Here is a 26,737-nt window from a genome sequence, read left to right as displayed (position 1 = left end):
GGGGCAGCGGCGAGTCGAGGATGCTGTTGAGGCGGGAGAGGAGAGCAGCGCGGAGCCTGACGCAGCCGCGCAGCCAGCAGGAGCCTCGCCAGTCCGTCGCCTCTCGCGCCCCCAAGGCACAGCCTAACACCTCCCCCCCCCCCAACACCACCGCCAGAGCTTGCGCGTGCCGCGGCCACGCGCCTTCCCCGGCAGCTTTACGCGGCGGCGACGGTGGCGGCCCTCCGTAGCGCGAGAGGTGGACTCGCCGCCTTCGGCTAGGCAAGCGAAGCAGCCCCTTCCTCCTCCTCCTCTTCCTCCTCCTCCTCCTCCCCCCTCCCCAGGATGTTCGCACAGCAACAGCAGCGGGAGCCGACGCCGCCTCCTCGGGGCTGAGTTGTCCGCCGGCCCACGAGGCGGGCGTTGGGTCGTTCCCTTTCTCGGGGTTTCCCTCCCGGCCAGGAGGGGCCGAAGCAGGGGCAGGGCTGGTCTCCGGCCCCCAGTTCGGGATTGCGGTGCATGTTCGCTCCCTGCGAGTGCGTGAGGCGAGGGGGCAGAAGGACCATGAAAATGATCCGGTTCCGGAGCTCGAGCATCAGGTCGCTGAGCCAGGAGATGAAATGCACAATCCGTCTGTTGGACGACTCGGAGATCTCCTGCCACATCCAGGTGACTCGGGAAGCGGGTGGGCAACTCTGGACCGGAGGGGGGGCCTCACACTCACGCATTTCCCCCCTCACTCCCGCCTTACTCCCTCCTTCCCCTCTTCGTAAAAGGAAACCTGGCTGGCATTGCCCGCCGCTCGCTCCGCTTCAGCGGCATCCCTGCTGTGTCACCTGCTTCCCGCTCGCCTGTCCCTGTCCGCCCATCTCTCTCTCTCTCTCTCCCCCGGCCTTCTCTCTCTCCACCTCACTCTTTCTCTCTCTCTTTTTTCATCTCTCTCTCCATCTCCCCGTCCCTCGAGCGTCCACGCACGGCGTGGTGAGAAGTTGTTTACAAGCAAAGCGTGAACCGAGGCAGGGCTGGTTGGTCACCGCAAGGTCAGGTTGTGGCGGGGAGGTGGAAGGGTCGTCAGAGCTCGTGTGGAACCGACGGGAGCGTACAGGTAGTCCTCCTCTTGCGACCACTGTTGGGCCCAACATTTATGTTGTTAGGCAAGACAGTTAAGTGAGTTTTGCCCCATTTTGCCACCGCATGGGTTAAGTGAACCACTGCAGTTGTTAAATGAGTAAACATGGTTGTTAAGTGAATCTGGCTTCCTTATTGACTTTCTCAGAAGGTCTCAAGAGGGGATCACATGACTCTAGGACACTGCAATGGTCATAAATGTGAGTCAGTTATCAAGCATCTGAATGTAAATCACCTGACCAAGGGGATGCTTCAGTGGTCATAAGTGTGAAAAATGTTATTTTTTTCAGTGCCGCTGTAACTTTGAACGGTCACTAAATGAATTGTTGTAAGTCGAGGACTACTTGTATTAAAGACCCCAGAACATTCTCCTCCAATGGGCTTACTCCAAAGTTGCACAGCTGCGAGAGCATAAGTTGAGTGTAAAATCCAGCTGGCATTTTCCCAAGGTGGGGGAGCAGGTTCCTTGGGGTTCCAATGAAAAGGCATCCTGTTAGGTATCTTGCCATGCTTTCCTAACAGATATTTGTGTGAACAGGCAATAATCAGAGGAAAATAGGGGAGTTACAAGGGGAGGAAGCCAGTGTTGCCTGCCTTAGCATCCCCATATTTTCCCAGAATTGAAATGTAATTGGGAATGCTTTCTGGAATTTGGCTGAAGTGAACAGTGCCAGTGGACAAAAGACACATATCTCCTTCTGCACAGGCTTTCCATTTATTTAATGTAAAAAAGACAAGAAACTGTCACACATACAGTGAGGAAATAATCTGGTCTATTTTAACTAGTGCTGATTATTGTAGCTCAGGGCCTTGAGAGCTCAAGACCTCTCCGTTTAAATATATGAATGAGTAAATCTCCACTGTAAGCTCAACAGCATAAGCACTCAGTTTTTTTCAAAGAAGGGAGGGGCAGTAAACAACATATGGAAAGAATCAGGAGTTGCGCTAATACAATCATATGATTAACAGTTGTATTTTGGATTGTATTTAGACAAACTACTCTTTCTTTTTTCATTCATTCTTCAGAACAATCTTTGAAGTGATTAACCCAGAGGTACTTGAAGTGCCTTTCTAGAGGGCCAAAGAAATCTGCAGTGTGTGTGTGTGTGTGCGCGTGTGTGTGTGTAAAAGGGTATGGGAACTGCTGCATTTGAAGTTATTTAATTATAACCAATCTCATTCTGCCGGAAGGAAGGATTCCAGTAAAAGGGATTTCTTTCCCTGTATGATTTCATCAGGTATCTTTAGCACACTCAGTTTTCTTGCCCTGTAGAACATTAGTTGTATTTTAATTTTCCACCGCTACATCAAGACAGTTGAAATTTAATTGAATGCTTTCCATATTTCTTTGTTATTTCTGTTACGGAATCATAGTCCAATTTACTGTCCAATATTTGAATTGTAAGTTAAAAAAATCTAAGCAGCTAAATAATATTGAAGGTAGAAAAGGGGGAGAAAGAGATTATTATAAATGCTTTATACTTTTCCATCATCAACACTTTGACTTATATGCTTTAAGCAAAATAAATAATCATAACTTTGAGTTAAAATCTGTAATCAAGGGCAAGTTTCATAACAAAGTTAATTATATTGCAATTCTTTGTGCATATTTTTTCAAACCTTAAATATGTTTATTTTTGAAAAAAAAGAACACATTATTCACAGTGAAAAATGAATGTCCATTTTTAATATTTTACTTTTTTCTTTCATTAACCACACCAGAACAACATGAAAATAATAATCACATTTTAAAAAGCCGTTATGTATTTGATGAATAAAACCTGTAACTGATTTCTCTTCTAATTAAAGAGTTTAGAACTAATGACGTTATAAAGTTTCTATTTAAAAGTTATTAAATTAATTATTTTTAAATTATTTTTCAAATCATGGAGATATGAGCACTGAAATTTAGAAGATATTAAGCTGTTTCTCTCTTTACTTAATTGTGAGGACTTTTGTTCCAAAATATTGTGTACTCTTAACATCGTTGCAACACAAGGACAATATAGTTTTTGGACAGTATTTACGGAGCATTTTTATCAAATCCCAGGAATGGTTTCTCTTTATTTTGTGTTAGTTAGACCCAACTATGGATATTGTGTCCAGTTGTGAACTTCATATTTCAAGAATGATTGAGACAGACTAAAAAAGTTTCAGAAAATCATGATCAAGGGTATAGAAATAATTAAAAGATTTAGTTTTTAAAGAGAAAACTAACAATGGATATAATAGCAACCGTCAGATACTTTATAAAAATGTCATAGATGAGAAGGCCAAAACTTATTCTTTGTCACTTCGGCATACAGGAAAATCCACTTAAGTTACCGGAAGGTTGATTCTAGTTCATTATTAAGGAATATAATGTAAGAGCAATTTAATATTGACATACAGAGATAGTGGACTCCAGGGGATGTGTGCAAAGATTTGACAGTCATCTTTTGGGAAAAGCATTACAAGGTTTACTATCTCATTCAATGAATTTTTGCAGTTATGACACTGTTGAAAAAATAACTCTGCAACCAACCTTCATAGTTACCCAACTCTTACCCTTTGGTACAACCAACCCTCACAATTACAATCTTAGCAACCACTTTGCTTAACTGCCGAGTTGCCAGTCCCAATCATGGTTGCTAAATGAGGACTACCTGTAATTTGAATGTGTGTTCTGAACAGGATGCTTGGTTTAATTGCTAGTTGCCACCTCCAAATCTGTGAATCTGTGACCAATGACTTTCATTGTGAAGATTTTTGTAGCAAATTTCATCCAATCAGGGATAAATAAATTCTTTTGGCTAGCTGGGAAAGTTATGGACTTCTCCGAGAAATTAAGCTATGTTGTATGCAAATAAAAATAGGCTGTCTGCGGTGATTTAGTAGAAGTCCAAATGAAACATATTTGAAATCATTAAAACAATTGTTAATGTTGTACCCACTCTTAAGAGTAGAATAGGTACTATAAGATGTTGTTTAAGATTGCTTAGGCCAAGCAGCTATTAGAGACGATGCCAACAAAACCTAGCACCTTTATAAAAGGATAATTTAATAGAAACAGCTGTTCTTCTCATGGTCTCAGAAGTTATTAAATACATTAAGCAGTGTGTCATAATTAACTAAATTTGGTTAGTATATGGAAAATTAAGCTATATATAATTGTTCTTAAGACAGAACTGAAAGAATAGGCAATTCTGAATAGTAGTTTGATTTCCTATAACACATTACATCAGAATTTGGCAATCTTTTCGGTTCCAGGAGCCAACTGCTGTATCAGAGTCTGTACATTTCTACAATTACGCTGATAAGCACTGTAAAAAGCTTACTTTATCCCATTCATGCTATTTGAGATTATTCCAATTCAGAATCAATCAATCACGCATCCAGTTAGGTTCTGCTCGTGCACTTCATTTTGGTGCTCAGTTGGAGCAGCCATATGCGCTGTGTTCCCATAGGATGCAAAGTAGATGCACCGAGCAGAGTCGTACTGATAGTGTTGGAAAGCCTGAGCTCCATCTAACGTAGAAGATAAGTGCCTCTATCAGTCTCAGTTTTTTAAATATTGTTTCAGTAAGTGTCTTTAATTTCTTTAGAAAGAACAGAAAATTGAAGAATGCTATTTTTCAGGTGATTTCTATGCTTTCCTATAACATATTACAGGTTAGTCCTCAACTTATGACCACAATTGAGCCCATAATTTCTGTCGTTAGGCAAGATAGTTGTTAGGTGAATTTTGCCCCATTTTACAACCTGCCGTGCCACAGTTGTTAAGTGTATGCTGCCGTTGTTAAATTAGAAATACGGTTATTAAGTGAATCCATCTTCCCTGTTGACTTTACTTGTCAGAAAGTCTCAAAAGGTGATCACTGGATCCTGGGACACTGCAACCATCATAAGTACATGCCAGTTGCCAAGCTTCCAAATTTTGATCATGATCATGTGACCACGGGGATGCTGTAAGTGTGAAAAATGGTCACAAGTCACTTTTTTCAGTACCGTTGTAACTTTGAATGGCCCCTAAATGACTGGTTGTAACTCAAAGGCTATCTGTACCTCAGAATGTGAAAAGTTTTGTATCCAAGTATATTTTATTCTTTATACGGTTTCCATCTTCCCCTTAAAACATCAACAGAATCCACGGTGGTCTGTGAATCAGTGTGTCCACTAGATAACTCACAGGCAAGTTGAGACTAAGTCAATCAATTAAAATTAGCAAATTTCCTCAAATAAATTGCACAGACCTAATCCATGAATTAAAAGATAAGATCTGAAAACACAGAGCTAATTAAATTAGGTCTCCCAGAGAAACTGATGTTCACAAGAATAAACATACCGACACACACACACACACACGCACGCACGCACGCATACACATACACCTCAAGTGTTACTCTAGAATCAGCACAGGACAGGCTCCCCCTATAAAAATCTACTGCTGTACCCCATTTTTATGCAGCCCGCCCCTAAAAGCAAACTGTTTTGCTTTTAGGAATAAATCTTTCTTCTTTTCTCACAACTGTTTGGATCTCATTTTTATTTATTCTTGTGAAACCCCAGCTCGAGTTGGAACCTCAAATCATTCTTCTGACAAGAGCTTGGCTTTCATACAGTGTTCTGTATTACAATAGTCTATGCAGATTTTCACATTGAATGCATAACTTTTCTTAAAACATATTCTGAGGTTTACGTGGATATGTGTGTCCGTATGTGTATTGCACACTTGTCTGCACTTCAGGATAACTGCAGGATGTCAGAAGGACGCAAAACATGATACCGCAATCGTCATAAATATGAACCAGTTGCTAAACATCTGAATTCTGATCATGCGATCTTGGCTGATGCTACAATGGTCATAAGTGTGAAAAATAGTCATAAGTCCTCCCCTTTTTTAGTAATTGCTTGTATCATTTATTTTTATTTCATGTTATTAGTGATCTAATTTATTTTTTTATTAAGGTGGATGTTTCAATTTGTTTCACTTGTTTACTGTGGTTGATTTAATCTGATAAGATATACCAGAACTATTAACTGTCAGTGGATTACAATGATATAAAAGTTTAATTAATAAATAAGTGTAATTTTCTAAAATGATGTTTATCAATAATTATTCCACAATTGATCAGTAATGATTTTATGGCTTAAATGAACATGTGATCATAAATATCCTTTATAATACAATTAAGGAAGTATGACTGGAAATTCATTGACCATAAATATCAGATTTAAAACTAGATTATCAGATGAGCAAGTTTGGCAAAGCAGGTTGTGGGCAGATTCATACTGATTGACATGAGCACAGATTTGCGGATTCAAACTACTAAAGCTGCAAATGAATGGATTTATAAAGGAGTACAAATTTATTTACTTCTACTTGGTAAAATCTTGTTAATCGACTGTTTCTAATATATTTCACTTATTTTGTCTACTGAATATAAACGTAGACTGTTTATAGTCCCATAAACTGATTAAAAATCTGATAGGGTATTACATTGTATTCTGTGGGCCTGCTGAGGATATTTTTTTCAGTATGCCATTAAAATGATCAGCAGTAGCTTCGGGTCAGTTAGCAACAATGTCAGGAAACACTTTTCTTTTTAACCTTGATTAAACAGTTCCATAAACACCACAAAGAATTCTTTTTCAGGGCATCCTTTCACATTTGTTTTCTATTTAGGAATTTACCTCCATTAACTGCTAAACATTTATTTGTAAGCGAGCTGCTTTTATTTTTATTCTTTTTGAGAATATGTAAGTAGCTTCTTGTCATTCATGTTGCAAATTTTATAGTGTTCTTGTAGAACTAAAATCAGCTATTAAATTTAGTGTGAATTCCAACGTTTCCAGATACCTAGAAAGAAACAATACTGGTTGCTGGGTAGAATTGTTCAGTAAGCTGAGTCAGATGAGTCATGCAATTGGGGATTGTACCCAGCTGCTTAATAGGCAAGGGCATAGTGCCATCAGACAACTTTAGATTAGGCATTCACCCAAACTTCACATTGATTTTTCATCCACAGAACTTGTTGATGAAGCTTTTAAGTGAGCATTGTCATTGGAGTTGAAAAGAATCGAGACGATGAGCAAAAATTTTATGTATTATTTTTAATGACTCTATTTCCAAGAATCCCTCAAGCATTTATTTCTTAAGTTTCTTTGAAATTCAGTTACATCCCACAGGTTTTTTTTCAGTTCACAAGTTGGTCCTTTATATTACAATCAACTGAACATTCATTCAGTTTGATTCTGATGTCTTTTTCTTCATTGCATGCTGAGTATCCTTATGAAACAAATATATGCCAGTTATTTGATCATTGGTGATCAAAGTTAATTTACAGGTTAGTAACTATTTAGAGCTGAATATGGAACAGGTGTAGTCCACGATATCAGCTTCTCTTGTCTAGTTTTCATGCTTTTCTCTATAGTAAGAGAGAAATAATTTACCAGGCTCCAAATACTAATTAAAAAAATACAAAAAAGAGTCCTGTTTCCTCACTTAACAAGAAGAATAATCTACTGAGCTACTTCAATCAGATTAATATAGTCTTAACTAAAATTGTTTTATTTAAAATATATTTCATTATTTAACTATAATTTTTTGCATACTATCCAAACCTCATGACTCTCATCTGTAATATATAATAAAAATATAAAGTAGGCAAGAGAAAAGTAAACTAATCCTCAAGAACACCAATGTGGATAACCACTATCCTTAAAAAATAATTTTTGTGGCCTTGCAGATAGCCAACAGACGAGGTCAAGATTTCCAGGTGACGAGGTATTCTTTCAAAGAAGAAGAGAGTTTGGGAGAAAATCAAATTTTGGATTGGTGTGCTTTTGCATCAGTTTAGAAACAAGGTGGTCAATGATTGTATGTGAATATCATTTATTTTATTGTATTATAATTTTTGCAGTGCACTGCAGGTTCCCTAACAAGCTTTCCCATGTTTTAATTAAATCCCAAGAGAAGGCTTTTGTGTTGCTACTGTCTCTAGGAAGGACGAGTGAAGAAAATGGAAGAAACTTCCTTCCTGTGGAAACTTCCATTCCTGAGAGAAGACTAATTAGGAACGCAAACTGGTGTCTTAAACTCTGATAAAGAAGCTATTTTGTATTAGTGTTTATCATTGGTTTCCATTGTCATTTTGGTTGATTTATACTTTTCCTATAACAATTTGGAGATAAAGATTTGATTTTTTTTACCTTTAGTGGCATCAAATGTTGCATTTTTATCTGATATGCCTTTCATAGTGTTCTTGTGTTTCTAAAGGAAAAATATTTATGGTATTCTCTATGCCCCTGATTTCAAGGGTAAGTTCATGGCAGGATATTATTCACATTTATTCTGCTCTTGGTTATACTGTTTCCATTTTAATTTTCTATCCTGGTAGTCAATAATTGATTGATTTTCTACTTCTTGGTATTTGCCCTAGAACATTAGAGGTTGGGAAGTATTTCAAAAATACATTTAGGAGAAATGCGCAATGCCAGGCAGACCTTTTTAAAAGATAACTTAAAAAAACTTTTTTCATAATCCCCTCGGTAAACAGTTTTCCTTTAAATGAAACTTTATGAATGTTTGAGAAAAAGAGCCAAGCTTTTTAAAAATTTATTGTATGGAAAAATGTTGAATAACAAGCAAGAATAAAAGTTAAATGAAGTAAATAATTACTCTCACCTATTAGTGGATAAGGAAAAAGGATGAAGTGTGTGTGTGTGTGTGTGTCTATGTCTGTGTATCTATATATAATTGATTTGAAGTATCAAATTGAATGTGATGCTTCTCAGGCAGTTCAACAGACGTTTGTGTGGGTAGAGTTCTTTCTTTTTTCTGAATTAAATTACCAATGCAAAGTACATCAATAATTCAAATAAAAGCAGGCCTTTATTTGCATCAGTCTAAATAGTAATGCTCCTTCCACTTTTTCCTAGTTTGGCATTTTATAGTGTGAATATACAGTAGTGTATGACAAAAATTATAAAACATGTTTGGTGAATTTCACTGCAATCTGATAATTGAAGATAATTATTAGTTACCTTTACACAAAATAATGTGTTTTTTCATTTTTTTTAACATTCAAGAGTAATTCTTATAGATGATGTTGCATGCCCTCTTGGTATCAAAATAAACTAGTTTATAAAATTATTAAAGTTGGTAATATTCTGATTGTATAATGATTTCAACAAAATGTAAAACACCAGTCTCTTCCTTTTGGGAAAGAAAATCATATATCATATACCGGTAATTGGATATTACTTTTTGGTACCCTGAGAAACCAACAAGCATTTTGTCTAAATCAGACACAACCCATGTGTTGCATAAATATTACATAATTTTTAAAAGAAGCTTGTTAAGCATGTTGTATATTCTGGAGGTATTTGAGCAATTAAAGCAAACGGTCCAGAGGTGGTATTCAGCTGGTTCAGGTGAACTGGTAGCTCCAATGTTCAGCTAGCCCCGCCCACCAACCCCCGCCCTATCCTGTCCTTTATTTCCTGCTTTCTAGCTCATCTCAGTCGCGCAGCACAGCTGATTCCCCCCCCCACACTGTTCTACTTACCGTTGCTGACTTGGAAGGTAAGCAGCTGAGCTTCTAAATGCTCCATTTTCAGCACTGCGCGCAAGCGCTTTTGGTGCATGTGCGCGCCAAGCATGGGCTCACTGAACCGGTTGTTAAACCGGCAGCATCCCACCACTGAAAGTGTCTCTTTCCAGTTTTGATGAAGTTGTAAAAATGTAAAACGAATTCCAAAACAAAACCAGAACAGTCACATTCCTAATATAAAACAGAGAAGGAAGTGGAGGGCTGCATACAGCAGCAATCTGTAGGCTCCCAAATTCCAAACAGAAAGGAGGCTGGACCAAAATGGAGAATATAAACTGTTTCTGCTCCTGCTCCAGATCTGAAATGGAGCACTTAGAAAGTACAGTTGGAGATAGATTCTTTTCAGGGCCTGTAAAGGAGACATTTGCCCTCCCCCCTAATATGAAAGTACTGGAAATACCTAGTGCCTTTGTTCTGTGGTCCAATCCCCACCTTGTGAATTCTTTAGAAATGTTTTACAATGATTTTTTTTTTCTGTTCTTTGATAACTAGGTACACTTCTTTCCTTGAAAACCAATAGGGTTTTCAGTTTTGTTGGACCCTGATAGTCCAACAAAAATATACTATTTCATTTTACATAGTTATTATTTTGGAATGTATATATGTTGTATAATTTCACAATTTGTAAGGTAGAAATACCGTCTGAGGCTTCTTTCCCTGATACCTTGATATAGATGCATTTGCACACCTTGAGTCCCTTTTCTCACTTGCATCTAAGTGCAGCATAAGTCAAGCCCTCTAGCATCTTTTTTTCTAATGTGTCCTTTTGGACATTGGCTTCATCAGGTTCCCAGCCTTTGCCTCAGGCAGCTTCCGTGTATATTTGTGCGAAGAGATTGTGATGCTTTAACAAGCATCACATGTGGTGTCAATATACTATGATAAAGACAGAAGGTGAAGAAATTAACATTATTTCAAGAAATTTTAAGAAATAATAAATCTATCCTACCATATTTTAGAAAGCAGCCCAATTTGGGTACAAATAAACTCCCATGTCTTGATTTGCTTCAAAGGGAGGAACATCAAATTTTAAAATGCCATCTGATGGATGGGAACATTACAGACTGTTGCAATTCTAATGCAAAGTGTTGCAATATGTCTTTTTGATTAGCAGCTTCATGCTAGGCAGAACTACACAAATTATGAAAAATGGTTGCCAGTAATTTTACAGTGTGTGATTGCTGGATACTTGTAGATCTCAGGCTTCAATCTTGTAGTTCTCATTTGTTTTAATTTTTTTTTTAATCACAGTCTTTTTTATTGATATGAGACAAATAGGTACGGTATTTGTTAGAATATTTAAAACTACCAAATCTATGACTGTTTTTAGCTTGTTTCTGTACAGGATTTGTCTGTAGCTTCTGCAATGACTAGAAATGAGTTTTAGAGCATATCTGTATCAATAAAATTCTGCTCAATGAAAATTCCAATATTACTTTGCATTTGCAAAGAAATGAAATTGCCACTTCGTGTAGGGTTGCAGCACCATAGCATTTTGCATGAATAAACATACATTCTTATGGCTTACGTTTGTTAGTCAAATCCTCATTTCACTTCCCAGTGAATAATAATCTAATATTTAACATTCTAAAATAGTCAGATAGAAATCTTTAAGATTGTTAACAAATATGCCCTAGTTACAAGGCTAAGTAAGAACAGAAAGTATGTAGATTCTAGAGTGACAGGAATGTACAGTATGATAATTTCATCAAGTTGCATAGGATATAGAGCAAATACTATTACTTTCTCTATATACCATACTCCAAGCAATACTGTATTCCTGGCAATGACCCTAGTATGCAAGACAAAATAATTAATTATTTCCATCAGATAATGGAACTAAATTCTTTCCTGGCGTAGGTTTCATTTTCCACTTAGTGACATTGCCATAGTGTTAAGAGTTTGAATTCCTTGGAGGAACAATGAAACATAATCTTTTGTAGAGTGTCTCGTTATTGATGGATATCTTTCTGTGATTGCTTTTAAGCACTTACTATCATAAATTATTTATTATCATAAATAATAATGACCACACATTCACCATTTAGAGAAAGGAACTGACTATAACATCTGGCAAATTCCCTAATATCAAATATGTTTTTTCTGCTTTGTATAAATGGACAGAATGTTCTCTTCAGAGATATATTATTTAATTGCAAAGTTCTTTGGGAGATAATATTGCTAAAATAGACACAATTTCACATTGTTCAGAATTTTTCACTATAACACAAATATGTAAAGGACCTTGAAAATAGCTGCATTTGTTTTTAAAATATTTCATAGTCAACTAAAACATATACTGTATGCCAGAATAAATTTTTCCTCCTATGTATTACTACATTCTAAACACAAGATTTGGGCTGTACTGGCATGTGTAGGATCACATATTTATATTACATTTCAGATGAAAAATGTTGCCTATGGAGATCACAAAAGAGAACAACAATTTTAAATAATGTACAAATCCAGTAGAATAAAACACAATGAGACACAATGAGATGAAAAATAGATAATATTAGGAACATTTCCAAGAAAACCATGGTAAGGCAAAAGCAACAGCAAAAAATATAACTGTGGCATGGAAAGGACATCTTTTTTAATTTGATGTCTTCCAAATTACAGTGAGTGCAGTCCAGACATATTCAACGGTCCCTAAAGTTAAAGAAGGCTTCACAGTTGATCTCCATAAGGGATGATATCAGGCGATTATAGCAAAGTATTTAATAGACTGTTTGCAGAACAAGTAAATTGTGACCTGGATATGGCTCACAGAATTTATACTGTCTAGGCATTCCTGGAGGTAAGCTATTTATAGTTTCATTCATATAATGGATAAACTGGAACAGTTCCAAGAATTTTGGGAGAACAGTTAAGTGATGAGCGTGAACTTTGATTTCTTTTCATCTTAGATTTTAATTTAAATAAATGCTTAGACTCATGCAAGATTTTTTAAACTAATCCAGTGCAAATCTTTTACTCCCTGAGCATAATTTGAGAATGGACAGTCATCTGAGAATTATTATGGTAGAGAAAGAATAAGCTTTATGGCTTGGGCCCAGAAAATGTTGGGCCAGGGCTCTCATTCTTCTGGCTGTTTTCCTTCCCACTACTCCTACAAATTCTCATAATTTACCCTCCCAGTGAGCCACAAGAATTCTCTTTTGTGCACACAAGCATGCAAATATTCGCATACATAATCCCATGCACGATGTATGCAAATATTAGTCATATATGTCATACATGGTATTGCATTAATGCCTATAGCTCCATGCATTCATGGGGAGGATCACAGCAGTAAGGATTAAGTATTGGTGTATGCAATAAATATAAAAAAATCAGATTTTGCCTATCAGCTGTAGCTGTATAAGGTGGAAGAAGAAAAAACCTAAACCTCTCACTCATGTGACTGGCTTATTTCCTAGCAATGTAACTGATATTTAATACAGATTGACTAAGAATCAGGGCAAGCCAGAGGCACAGAATTCAACAGCCCATAGAATTGCACATTGCTTTTTATTTAAAGGGGAGGAAATGTAAGCTCTGGCATTTTATATTTAATGTATTTTAGGTGCAAGCTCAGCTGCTGCTGGCGGTTATATATTGACTAATATGCAGAGACTTCATGAGATTTCAGTTAGATTTTGCTGAGCGTTCATGATTTCTTTTTAACACCAACTGGCTTAATATTATGTAACTGTCTATGGCCACTTTTATTTCAGCAAGTCTAAAAACATGGAAGATGGCAGCCCTGGTGATTCAAGACTTCCTGAAAATGCAGAGCTGCTGCATTGAAAGGAAAATATTAATTTCGTTGTAGCTTTTAATAAACTGCAATTGAACAAGAAATAAAAAAAGCTTGGCTGCCAAACTGAAACAGGGCAGTGACCTATATGGACATGCCTTTATTCTGATGTCATTTCTGTGGCATCTACTTTCATACTTAAAATAATATGATAAGTTTCCCACAATTTATTTAAAAATTATCTGCTTTATCACATCTAAGAATTAAAATTTGGCAATGAATTTTGGAAGTCTGTATGGACTATACAGGGGATAAGGTGGCTCAGTGGCTAAGATGCTGAGCTTGTCGATCAGAAGGTTGGTAGTTCAGCGGTTTAAATCCCTAGCGCCGTGTAATGGAGTGAGCTCCCGTTACTTGTTCCAGCTTCTGCCAACCTAGCAGTTATAAAGCATATAAAAATGCAAGTAGAAAAAAAAGGACCACATTTGGTGGGAAGGTAACAGCGTTCCATGCTGTTCATGCGTTAGTCATGACCATGGAGACATCTTTGGACAGCGCTGGCTCTTTGGCTTTGAAACAGAGGTGAACATTATCCCTTAGTGTCAGGAACAACTAGCCCCCTAGAGTTTGGAACAAGTAGCACATATATGTGAGGGGAACCTTTACCTTTACCTATGGACTATAACTGTGGCTTTCAGGATTTACTGTTTACACTGATCATATTCTGCCTTAAATTAACCTCCCCTAATTGGGTGAAAAAAAATTATATGCCTGCCCAATTCACGCTCAGTGATCCGGGGTGGCTTACAAAAATAATGAGCAGATAATTTGGAATAATTAACATGTAATTTTTGAAAATTATATGTATTTCTAATAAAAAAAAGAGATTCAAGTAGATTACAATTAATACAGGTTATAATAATGTGATCTTCAATTTAGTATGAATTGTAAATTGATACCAGATATGCTTGCCATAACTATACTATGAATTTGTTAACTATAAATATAAATTATAGGCACATTCTTTTAACATTTTACTATAATGTTTCATTGATACACATATAACATTTATGTTAAAGGTTTTCATTGCCTTTTTCCATTGAATTGCAAATATTTGTTGTATTTTCCATAACCATACTAATTGAGATCTGGTAGTATATATGTATATCCAAATACTTTACATAGATGTCATTGCCCGGTCTGTTGCTAGATACATGAATACCTGATTTCTGGCATTACAAATGCAGTTTGATTGACAACTACAGAAGATTTTTTTTGGCATTTGAATTAGCTTGTTTGCAATTCAGCTGCAGGGCAAATAAAGCAGACAAAGAACATAGGTGAATTTTTCAGCTTAGAACATAGCTCTCCCTGTGTTCGGAAACTTTTTTAAAAAAATCCATTGCTTTAAATAATCAACTGTTTCTGAAATTAGACTAGTTCACAAGGAAATTAAATAAATACCATTTGGAGATTTAAAAAAAATGTTTTTGATGCTTTATGTGTAACTTGTTCCATTTTATTAAACTCTGTTTGATTTTTTAACCAAAAGGAAACAAATGTTTTTCTTAAGGCCACTTTGATAGATCAATTGATTAGATTTATGTGCCACCCATCTCGTCCGGAGGTGACTCTGGTAGCTTACAAATATTGAAGCCAGAAACATTAAAAAGATAAAACAGTAATAACAATAATCATAGTTATGCTAAAAATTACCATTAAAAGATTAAAAGGGAGAGGATACCATACTATATGGCAGTGTTGTTGAACCTTTTCAGGACCAAGTGCGTGCCAGAAACAGGAAGAGCAGCTGCCCAATACGCATGCGTGCACTGGGAACATGATTTTCCGGTTTTCAGTACGTGCATGCACACCGGCCACCTAGTCTTCTGGTTTCTGGTACATATGCACATGTGATGACCAACTAGCCAGTGCTTATGCGTGTGCTGGAAACTAGAAGAGCAGCTGCCCAGTGTGTATGCATGCACTAGGAAGATGATCTTTCAGTTTCCGGTGTATGCATGTGCCCCGGCCAGCTGGTCTTTGCATGCATATGCCCACCAGAACCTGGAAGACCAGCAGAAACCAGAAGATCATCTTCCTAACAGGTGCATGCACACCGGGTGGCTGCTTTTCCGGTTTCTGGTGCTCCCGTGCCCATGAAAACCAGCTGGCTGGTTTGCCAGAACCTGGAAGAGCAATGGGCGACAGCCCGCGTGCCCAGAGACATGGCTTAGCAAGCCACTTCCAGCACGTGTGGCATAGGTTCGCTATCACGGCAAACATGGTATCCAAACATGCCCTTACTCTGTTTTAGCAGAGATATCTAAAAATATTCCTCCTGCTACAGCCCAAAGCTGGGTGGTTTATTTCACTGGTGTGAGTTAGACAATAATCACACACAGGTAGGTGGGAACATTATAAAAGTGTTATTTCTGCACAGATGTAAAGAATTTACACTCAGGACAAACATCACAAAACAAGCACAGCAGGTGCATACAGTTGATACATTACATCTGCAATTCTGATTGGCTCACTTAATTTCCTCACCACATTTCTTATTTTTTGGTGGGCTTTTTTTCCCCCCTCTGGGCAGATTTTCCTAACTCCCTCCTGGGGATATCCGTAGGAACTTCTAGCATCCTTTTGTGGTGTCGTCATTCCCGAGATGGATTTTGCAAGTCCCTAAATGTCCTTCTAATCTGGCTCTAAGATTGGAATTGGGAATCTCAAGGATAGAGGCTTGGATCTGAATCACTATTTGTAGTTATTGACTGAAAGTTATATTTAACAACAGTGTGATTAGACTGATGATAAAGGACAGGTTTTGCTCCCCATTATACTGCAAATGGCCTTTTATGGCTTCATTTGAGAGACTCTGCAACCAAGCCAAAAAGAGTATGAGCAAGCCAAGAACATTATGAAACAAAGACTATTGGGCATAGAGAAGCAGCAAGAAATCAATATGGTCCTCAGAAGCAGTAGCCACACAGATAAATTTTAGACTTCATAGAGCACTTACTGGAGCTAGGCTTGGCATATTACCTTCAGCCGTACTGGATGGCAGATACCTTAAGATGTCCTTTTCTGATTGATTTTGCCCTGTAGATATTAGGCAGTTGAGGATGTAGGTCATGTTTTATAATATTGTAATTGTTTATACTGATCTAGAATCCTCCTTCATCTTTCCTGTGCTAAAAGAACCATATACTAGAAAAAAATGAGCTGTGGATGCTATTTTTCCTCTAGCTGGCAGAGATATAACAATGTCATGCAGTCAGAGGTTATGAGAACCCTTACCTAGATCTTTGCAGATACAGCAAAGATACAGAGGTGTGTCCACCAAATATTTAAAATTATTAAGTTTTAAAGCTACACTGCTACCACAGGGCTAAGATAAAGGTTGGAATTCAAGATCCAGAAGCTCAAAAACCAAATTTAGTTCCAACCATAGAGAATGACAGCTACTAGACCAAAGGGTAAACCAAATATCTCTCAATCTCTTTTTTATAGTTATTTGTTTTTTTATTACTTTTTTTTTGATATTTGATAGTGTATTTTGAAATTCTATATGTGGCTGACCACTAACTGTAAATAATTTTTACTTAGTTTTCTAATAAACATTTCAGAGTTGATTTTTAAAACATTAATTTAACAAAAATGTTACCAGACTGAAACCTAAGATATCATTTATTGCCTCTGTATTCCACTATTCACATCCTATTGTGGGATATTATGAAATATGCATTATGTAGTGTATTTAATCTGGCATTCCTGAATTGTGAAAATGCTTGTCTTATTTGCAATACATCCAATAGGTTTATTGACTGATCTCTAAAACCAGTGGCCAACGAGCCCGAAAGGGCTCTTGTCTGACTTTCTCTCTATATTTCAGTCTGTAATTAGGTAAATATGTTGATTATGCACATTTACAGGAACATTGTCCACCAGATCTTTGGTCCACTACTCCCATCAAATCAAAGTAGCTAAACGTGCTATGATTTACATCTCCCTAAAATATATATAGATACAGTATCTTCAGTAAAGACTTCACTGTTATTTTTTATCCAACTTTAAAAATAACTGTTTTTCAATAATTTAGTCAAAGCTCTGCTAAATTGTGTTTTAATTTAATCATTCTTAGAAGACAATCTGTAATACACTGTTGGATGACATGGAAGGTTAGAAACTAGAGAATCAGTGTTCCCTGCAATCTGTTGCCAGATTCTGCCAGTGCTGTTAGTTATGTGGAAACTACTCTCAGTATTTGAGAACCATTTTCCGCATCGACAGAAGCTCTTCATTCTAAAGCTCAGCTTTTTAAAAAATCATTTTGAACAAAGATATTTGTTGACATTGTTTTCAACATTGCTGCGTATGTGGAACATTGTAAATACATTACAAAATGCAAGCAATGGAAATATTTAAAGACATTTTAAAGTGGAAAGAGTTAAAATGATACTGAGTCAGACTGTGTTGAGCAAACATGGTCATGACCTTTTGTTTTTGTTGTTTTTGGCTTTCCTACTTCTTACCTTTTGTGTTCCCATTGTGCAACTTTGGGTTTACTGTATGGCAACTTCAACTACATGTCTGAAAAGCTTTAATCTAGCCATGTCATAAACACCATTACAAGGAGTCCTAAACTTACAACTGATTACTTAGCAACCACTCAAAGCTATAGTACTATTCAAATGTACTTATGATCCAGATTCAAAGTTTGGACAGCCCCTCTTTCCACATATATTGCCACTGTAACTAAATTTACCCACTTTGCTGCTGGTTGTCCTCTTCTTCCTTCTACCTGTTCCAACATCACAGTCTTTCCCAGAGCGATAGGTCTTTACATAATGTATCCAAAGTAGGATAAAATGAGTCTGATCATTTGTGCCTTGAGTGAGAACTCTGGGTTGATTTGTTCAAGCATATCCTGAGACAAATTAATTTCTGGAAATGTGTGGACATTTATAGAAAAAAATATTGATTGAAACTAATATTATGGTATATGAGCAAGTCACTAAAATACCCTTCCGGTACTTTTAGCTTTTATTCTCCTATTTAAAGCATCTATGGGGAATTGTCTCATGTTGTGATGCTGTAAGGTTCACATGCCTTAGCTATTTTCAGCAAGTGATGAAAAATAAGTGATAGGAAAATGCTGAATGTTAAGATCTCAGATCACAATATATATTTCAGCAGATTAAAAAGAAAAATGAATGAGAATAATTTTTGGCAGAAATTTTATATTTATAAATTGTATTTACTATAGTTTGACTTTGCACCGTATGATTATCACAGTATAAACTCTACTTTTATTCTGTCTTTTGTGTGTTCTCCATTTTTTGTTTTGAATTTGCATGACTGATTAAAAGTTTTGCATTATTTGTATGCTCCGTTAATGGACTGGAAATATTTGTGACTCTCTCTGACGTCAATAAGTTGAAACAGAATGGTATTTTGTTTTAAGATAGAATGGCATTTGAATTAAGCAATTTTGTGATTGGAACTAAATGCTTAGTATATTTCAAAGAATGCACACAATTACATGCAAACATTTTTTTGTGCATGTGATAGAAGGAGTGGTATAAAAGAAAGGCAACATTTATCCATCAAATATGTTTCAACATGTGGAATTGTCTAAAACTGTAACATTATGAAGCAACCTAGAATTGTAACATACAGTCTAAAGAAACATTGAAAGGTCTGGAAACTCTTACTTCTACAAATAAAACAAAGAGTTTTTGGCATAATACATATTTTTATTTTATTTTTCTTTAATAAATGCATAGTGAACATATGATCCAACTAAGAACTTACCTTTGTTCATGTGTGCATTTAAAATACAGAGTGCATCGGGACTTCCTGTGGGAGGAGCCTGTCGCCGAGGAGCTCAACGAAGCCCCTCTTAAAGATCTGGTCTGTATATCTAATTAAGATCAATAGATATCATCCCTTTCTGGCAGAAAGGGACAGGCAGAAGCTCAGGTGTTAGGATTTATTCGTAGTTCACAGCCCTCTTCTTTTTTTTTGGGCTGCGAACAGAGAATGGATCCAACGTAGCCGAGCTTTCATCTCCAGCCATTTCTTTACAGCTGCCTTTTTGCAGCCCTAGACAGCCTCCCCCGCACTCAGGACAATGACAAATTGCTTTTAAGATAATACGAGCGGGTCACACCTCTGTGATGTGTGTTTTTTTTTTTTTTAACTATCTAAACACCAGCCTTGTTTTTCCTTTGAACTTTTCTGCGCAATTGGGACACAAAATGGCGTTTTTACTGTGTTGGTGATTGATGACGTAATTAACTGGCTTTATTTCCCCGGAGACCGCTACTCATTAATGAGCAAAGTCCACAAATAATTTATTGAGAACTGGCCAGCTGAAGACACTGTTTATCTGTCTATTCTCAGATTTTATCTATAATGCCTCCCAAGTCTAAACAGGCAAAAAAAACCTCCCCCCTTGTGCCTAAAGAACTTGCTACCAAATCGCTGCCTTTGTCTCCTACGCTATCTACTGGAGATTTCTTGACACAGGAGCTTCTCTTTCAAATAATTAATGACTTTAGAAAAGAAATTCAAGAATTTGTGTTGGATTTATGCGATAAAATACATGCCAAAATTGCCCAGATGAATGCGAATGTGTTTGAAGTCACGTCTACTTTAACAGATTATGTTGAAGAAATGGAGACGAAATTGGAATCTTTGGAGAGGGCTAATCTTGATTTGTCTTCTAATATTCAAGCTTTACAACAAGAGATTATTAATAATCAAACACAACTTACAATGATAAATTATAATACAAAGGCGTTTGCATTACGAGTTAGAGGATTGCCTGAAAGGAAAGGAGAGAGTTTGAAACAGACTTTTGTAGAAGCTTTCAGCCAACTGGTGGGAGGCCCAGGACTTAATTTTGATTGGAATATTCGAAAAATCTATCGCCAGAATTCGCATGTGGCGGAGCAACGACAGCTTCCAAGAGACATAATTATACATTTTTTCACAAGAAAATCCAGAAATGCGATTTTACAAAAGTTTTATAAAAGCAGGCTCCGAATTGAGAACCACGATTTGTTCGTCTTTAAAGATATTCCGCTTCAGATGCTCCACGCAAGGAGAAGTTATACTTTCTTAACCCAAGAACTCAGAAATCATCAAATAAAGTATAAATGGGAGGCTCCAGTTGGAATTACAGTTACATTTGAAAATCAAAGATTTCGTATTAATTCTGTTTCGGAAGCTCGGGACTTTTATTATAAAATTCTGAAGGCGGGGCTTCCTGACTCACCCGGAAACGCGGAAGGACAAGGTGAAGGAAAGACAAGCAGCAACTCATTTGACTACAAGAAGGAGGGAGTTGCTCTCCCCCTACTGGAGAGGCAGAAGAGCGGAAACTGAGGATTCAGTTATATCTACAAAGCAGCGGGACACGTGGTTATAAGGCAGAGGGTTGCCTTTTCTTTCCGGAAGGACAGAAGAGTAAAGAATACAGACCCAGCGACGTTTTTAAAATACTTTCTAAGCTTTTGGACTGATTAAAACTTTAGGATTTCTGTCTGGTATGAAATGGTAAAGTTGTGTATTGATACGGGACTTTTACAAGACTTATTTGAGTTTAAATCCAAACTGCGCACGAAGTGTTTTCTGTGAGGAAAGCGGGGACTAAGATTTATTTGAATTGCGGTTTGGGGTGAATGGAGTGTGGGGCAGAAAGGAAGGTGGAATGGGATATTGATGAAGGAATCTTGGGATTGAACGAACTGGTATGAATTTTGGGCATATGTTTTATGAATCTACAAGTCTGAAGTATAATATAAAAAGCTCAGGATTTTAAAGTGAAGAGTGAGATCCTAATCTTATGCAATCTGGGCTTGGGAGGAATGGAGACGTGAAACGAAGGATAGGAAGATGAGCAGCGAAAATATGAAGACAAATTGATCTTTGTATAAACTAATATTTGAATATAAGCTTAAGAAAGACTATCTGGAGATTCTACAGGAAGATGGGGGTAAATATCAAAGAACTAAGGGACGAGGACAAAATATAAATGGAATGATTTATACTGTTTAAAATTTGAAGAATGATGGGAGGCTGAGCATAATGCAAAAGAGTTTTTAATTTTACTTTATTTACTTTTTTGTTTTTGTTTTCTTTTTCGGAGTGTTCTTTTTATTTTATTTTCATTATTATTGTTAATAAGATACTTTGAAGGTGAATGGTATTGAACTGTGCCGGGTGTGTGACCTGGGAAGTCGGAGGGGGTTAGGGAGGGGGGTTCATTGGGGGTGGGTGGGTGGGTGGAGATATAGCTTCAATATATAGAAGAATACACTTGTATACTGCTGTTCCTTATCTTTTCTTTTTATTTTTCTCTTTTTTTTTTTTCTTATTGCTTTTTTCTTTCCCTTTTTTTTTTTTTCTGGGTGTAAGGAATAGAGAAATGCACCATAGTGAGAAGTAGAGGAAAAGAAGAGGGAGAAGTAAGAAGGGAGGAAGAGGGGAATGTAAGGAGGATGAGAGGGGAAGGAGGGTGAGAAAGGCGAGAAAGGAAGATAGGAGGGGAAAGGGAAGTAGGAGGGGTGATTGTTGGAGGGAGAAAGGAAAGTTGGAGGGGGAGAAGAAGGGAAAGTGATAGGTGGGGTTTATGAGTTGCGTTTCGGTTGGGGGTGTTTTTTTTTTTTTTTTTTGTTTGTTTGTTTGTTTGTTTTTTGTTCTTCTTACGATTATAATATTATTATTGCCAATATCCAGTATATAAGTGAATGTACAAAATTGAAAATGAAAAAATGAATAAAACATTTACAACAAAACAAAATACAGAGTGCATCTTCTAGTGTGATATGAGTCTCTGGATTATAGCTAGCTTTTATTTCTTCCTCTTTACAAGCTTCTTTGATATGATTGATATGATATTCAGCTTCTACAATTTGCAGCTATTTATTCCTCTTTTCGTTCCTCAGATTACTTCTCTGATTGCTATTTGATAAGGAATGTGTGCATGACTAGTTCAGCATATTTTGCTAAACCCTAATGTGGTTTGTCTGGTTATGGATTAGCATATTGTATATGTTTAGCTATTTTGAGTGTCTTCAAGAAGAAAGGAAGATAAAATAGAATTATTAGTAATTATAATAATGATTATGCTGCTTTGCAAACGGTAGTGTATAGCTTAGCATATGTATAACTCTAGTCAGTTGTTTATTCAGTAATCTATGATTAATAAAATGAAGTCTTGCATATTCTATTTAGGAAGAACTGGAGGGTTCCATCTAATGTATGAATAAATCATTTCTCTTTTCTCCTTTGTCCCTGCAGTCATGTGCTTCCAGATTTCATTCAGAAAATTTTGTAACTTTACAGAGCAAATTTCATACTCATTCAGGAAGTGGTGGAGGAGAATTTGTTTTACTAGCATTGTTTTGACTGCTAGTGACATTATTATTCCATATATTTAAAATATTTTATATCAAAAAACAAAAGCAGCTTTGCTTTATGAAAATATTACATTGACTGAATTGTTGATTATGGACATTCTTAGATTAAATTAACTTTTGGCTTCATTTATTAGGATTATAGTGTATGTGTTGGATATATTGAACATTGCAATTGTATAAGTGATTTATCGTGCCCTTAATTTAGCATACATATTGTTTTGAAGGTTAGAAAAATGCCGTACTTTTATTATTTGACTTTCCAAGCCTAAAACTGGAAAATCAAGTATATCTCTACATCAAAAACTATTCTGTGACTCTAAGTTATGTGTTAACTTAGAACAAAAATGTAGTTAATACATAATTTTGTTTTATGGATGAGATCAATATCAATCGATCTAAGTAGTTACATTGGGTTTTTTGTGTGTTTCTTCACTCTATCTGGTAAATCATATTCAGGTTTTTAAAAATGAGGACTTCTATTGATATGGCAGCTGCATTCATTTTTGAAAGATAATGATCTTAATATTATTCATATTCTGGAAACTTCTAGCTTAACCATAGCAGTGTGCTCTAGGTGGGGTTACACTTATATTCAATGTGAATGTTTAAGTTGTTCAAAACTCAGCAGCGAAGTTGACCTTGTGAAGAATGTGATGGGACTACATAAAATCTGTTGGTTTTTTTTTGTTTTGTTTCTGAGTGAAATGCAAAGTTGTGTGCTTGTGTGTGCTTGTGTGTGTGTGCAGACATGCATGCATAAGTGCATTTTTGATTATGGGTGATGCATGGATTACTTGTAGCCGCTGTAGTTTTTCTTGGCAAGGGTTTTTTTTTTTTTTTTGGAATGGTTTGCCCTTGACTCCTTTCTGGGACAGAGGGAGAGTGATTGGCTTAAGGTCAGTCAGCTGGCTTCAAGTTTAAGGTGGGAGCAGAACTCACAACCTCCTGGATTCTAGTCTGGTACCTTGATCACTACATCAAATTGACTCTTGTTTCTGAGAAAAAGAATACATTAAAATATTTTAAAACCTCACATGGCACATAAGGCTTCTTAAGATAATATTCTTTCTATAAAAACCTTCATGCTTACTAAGCCTTCTCCGTTGCCTTTGGAACATACTCCCTGTAGAGTTACGGAATTCAAACATCTATTTTCTTTTCTAAAAGATCCTTAAAATGCATCATTTTGTGTAGGCTTCCAGTTGTCGATTTTGTTAATTTTAATTATTTGTTTACTTTTTTTGCTTGCTTTTTTAACAATTTTTATTATCATGATTATAAATTGCTTTTTTTTAAAATTGCAAACTGCTAAGAGCAGTAGGCAGAGATAAATCAAATTAAGGAAATAAATAAAACCAAAATTGTATGTTTTCTTGGCAGCTGTAATGGGGAATAGAAGAAGATACAGTGTAAACAAACAAGATGTTGCAGTTCTTGGGGGAGGAAAAAAGATTGCTTTGGGACCAGAAGCCAGATGGGAACAAAGTGCTATTCAGAAATGCTGCATTATTTTGAAGGAAGCAAAGCAGAAGAATCTTTTCTCTTGGTTCAAATCAGCTGTAGAAAAGATAGAGAAAAAAATCCTTCAGCCTCCAAACTCAGTCTACAATACATATCATGCAAAGCTTCAGTCCATGTTCCAAAATTACCTGGGAGTATCTCCCACTATTCTCAAAATGCTTGCATTTGACTATAAAGGATTCCTGATGCATAATAAACTATGACTAGGCTAGCTTATTAGAGTCTCATTTTATTTTTTTGTCTTGCATTGCAAATATCTTGATCTCTGTACTCATGTACCATGTTTTCCCCAAAATAAGACAGGGTCTTATTTTCTTTTGACCCCCAAAATCGGCACTTGGAAGTCTTATTATTTTTGAGGTGCAGGAAGTGGTGAGCGTGGTCATCTCATGGCTGTTGCTGTGGTTCAATATTGTTGGAGAGGGCTTATTTTAACGCAGGTGCTCAAAAGCCCCCGATTGGGCTTATTATTGAAGAAGGTCTTATTTTCAGGGAAACAGGGTAATATATTGGCATTGGACTGAATTTTAACGGAATTATCCATTTTATTTTGGGGAAAAAAACAGCAAAAGCCAAAGGCTTCTGGGCTTTCAGAAAAGAGAAGAGATGATCAAATGGCTGCAAGGAAGAGAGGCAAAATCTGTTATGACAGTAAAATGTTTTAGGTTTGATTAAAAAAAAGGTACTTTCACAATGCATAGACTTAACAGTCTGCAACTCCTTAAAGCAGCCTCACCTTTTCTGGGATTGTGTAGTATTCTTGGCATAATTTTGTTTGGTTTAAGAGCAAAGTTAAGAATATCAAGATGGATATTCATAGAAAAAGGAAATACTCTTGATCAAGCTTTATTCCTGGTTACTTGAGGGACTCATATCCATGTAGATTTCATGGCACCAATACAAAAGTGGTTTTCTGTTACATTCTATAATGTTTCAACATTTCAATCCAGTTTGCAGTCTAAGTCCTTCTTCTTAATCTCCTGTCCCAGTACTAACCAGATCTAGCTCCTCTTTAGCTTTATGAGATCAGCCAGAGGTGGCTAGTTATTTCTACTTAGCTAGCCTTTACAATGCTTCAGTGAAAAGCCATGTTTTGCAAATTTTAGAACCTTGACTTACCACAATTCTTCATTTAGTGACTGTTCGCAGTTACAATGGCACTAAAAAAGTGACTTATTATGACCATTTTTTTACATTTACGACCATTGCAGTATCCCCATGGTCACATAATCAAAAATTTTGGCAACTAGTTCATATTTAAGACGGTTACAGTGTCCCGGAGTCATGTCATCCCCTTTTGTGACTTTCTGACAAGCAAAGTCAATGGGGAATCCAGATTCACTTAACAACCGTGTTACTAACTTAAGAACTGCAGTGATTCACTTAAACATGGCAAGAAAAGTCATAAAATAGGGAAAACTCATTTAACAAATGTTTTACCTAGCAACATAAATTTTGAGCTCAATTGTGGTCATAACTCGAGGACTACCTTCATAAAGGGCAGTGAGGCAAACAGCTCATGGAAAGTTAAAGAATCTTAGAATTGTCAAATGCTTGTATTTGCACAGAAATTTGGTATGAAAGTTTGATATCATGACTGGTTCTATTGGTGATATTCTTACACTGATAACACCACAGAATAGAGTTAAAATAGGAAAAAGATTTCTAAGTGGGCTCTCCCTTCCTAAATATGTTTAATTTAGAATGACTTCCTCAACTTTTTTATGAAGTACCCCACTCATGGAGCAGCAATTAGTAATTAAGCATAGGTTTTAAAAATATGGAAATAGTCTGCCTAAGAAACAGCTTCATGTCAGAATCATTGTTTGGAATCTCTATTTTGTCAGGTACTGTATATCTCCACTCCCAAAAGTTTATATCATGAGCAATCCTAAGCCCTTATCTCAAAACTAATCATCAGTGAATTCTATATGCTATATTTCTAGCAAGCATGCTTCAAGACTGAAATGGAAAATGTTTACCATTTACATTTCAATTATAGAGCACGTTTTTTTTTCCTTTCTCAGATGTAACTGGAAAGGTGTATATTTTTTTAAAACACTGCTCTTTTATTAAAGGTATTCAGACCTAGAAATAGCCGAGATTGGCTATGGCTTGTCTCAGTTTGTACTTATTCATTCCTCCATGCAGTTCTATTTCTATCTCATTTTTTGCTATTTCTGAGCCTGTCACAGCTGAAGAAGGGCCAGCTTTTCTAGGAATGTAGAATTGAGATTCATTTCCTACAAGCAGCTGGCAAAACCTGAAAACCTGAAACTTTTTTTCAAACATACTTGAACACAAGAAGCTGCGTGCCAGATATATTTTCAATTCTTGCTATT

General features: G+C 36.5%; 1 protein-coding gene across 1 annotated transcript in view; it reads left to right on the top strand.

Moving 5' to 3' along the window:
• Window positions 1–498: 498 nt before the first annotated feature.
• FRMD3 (FERM domain containing 3) overlaps window positions 499–26,737 on the top strand; it is an 87,328-nt gene continuing 61,089 nt past the window's right edge. The window contains exon 1 of the mRNA XM_032214030.1: window positions 499–648. Within this exon, the coding sequence (XP_032069921.1) occupies window positions 499–648 (150 nt within the window). The remainder of the gene's footprint in view (window positions 649–26,737) is intronic.

Source organism: Thamnophis elegans, chromosome 3 (genome assembly GCF_009769535.1).
Source record: "Thamnophis elegans isolate rThaEle1 chromosome 3, rThaEle1.pri, whole genome shotgun sequence".
Lineage (NCBI taxonomy): Eukaryota > Metazoa > Chordata > Lepidosauria > Squamata > Colubridae > Thamnophis > Thamnophis elegans.
The sequence above is the reverse complement of the archived record's forward strand: the minus strand, read 5'-3'. Positions and strand labels throughout refer to the sequence as shown.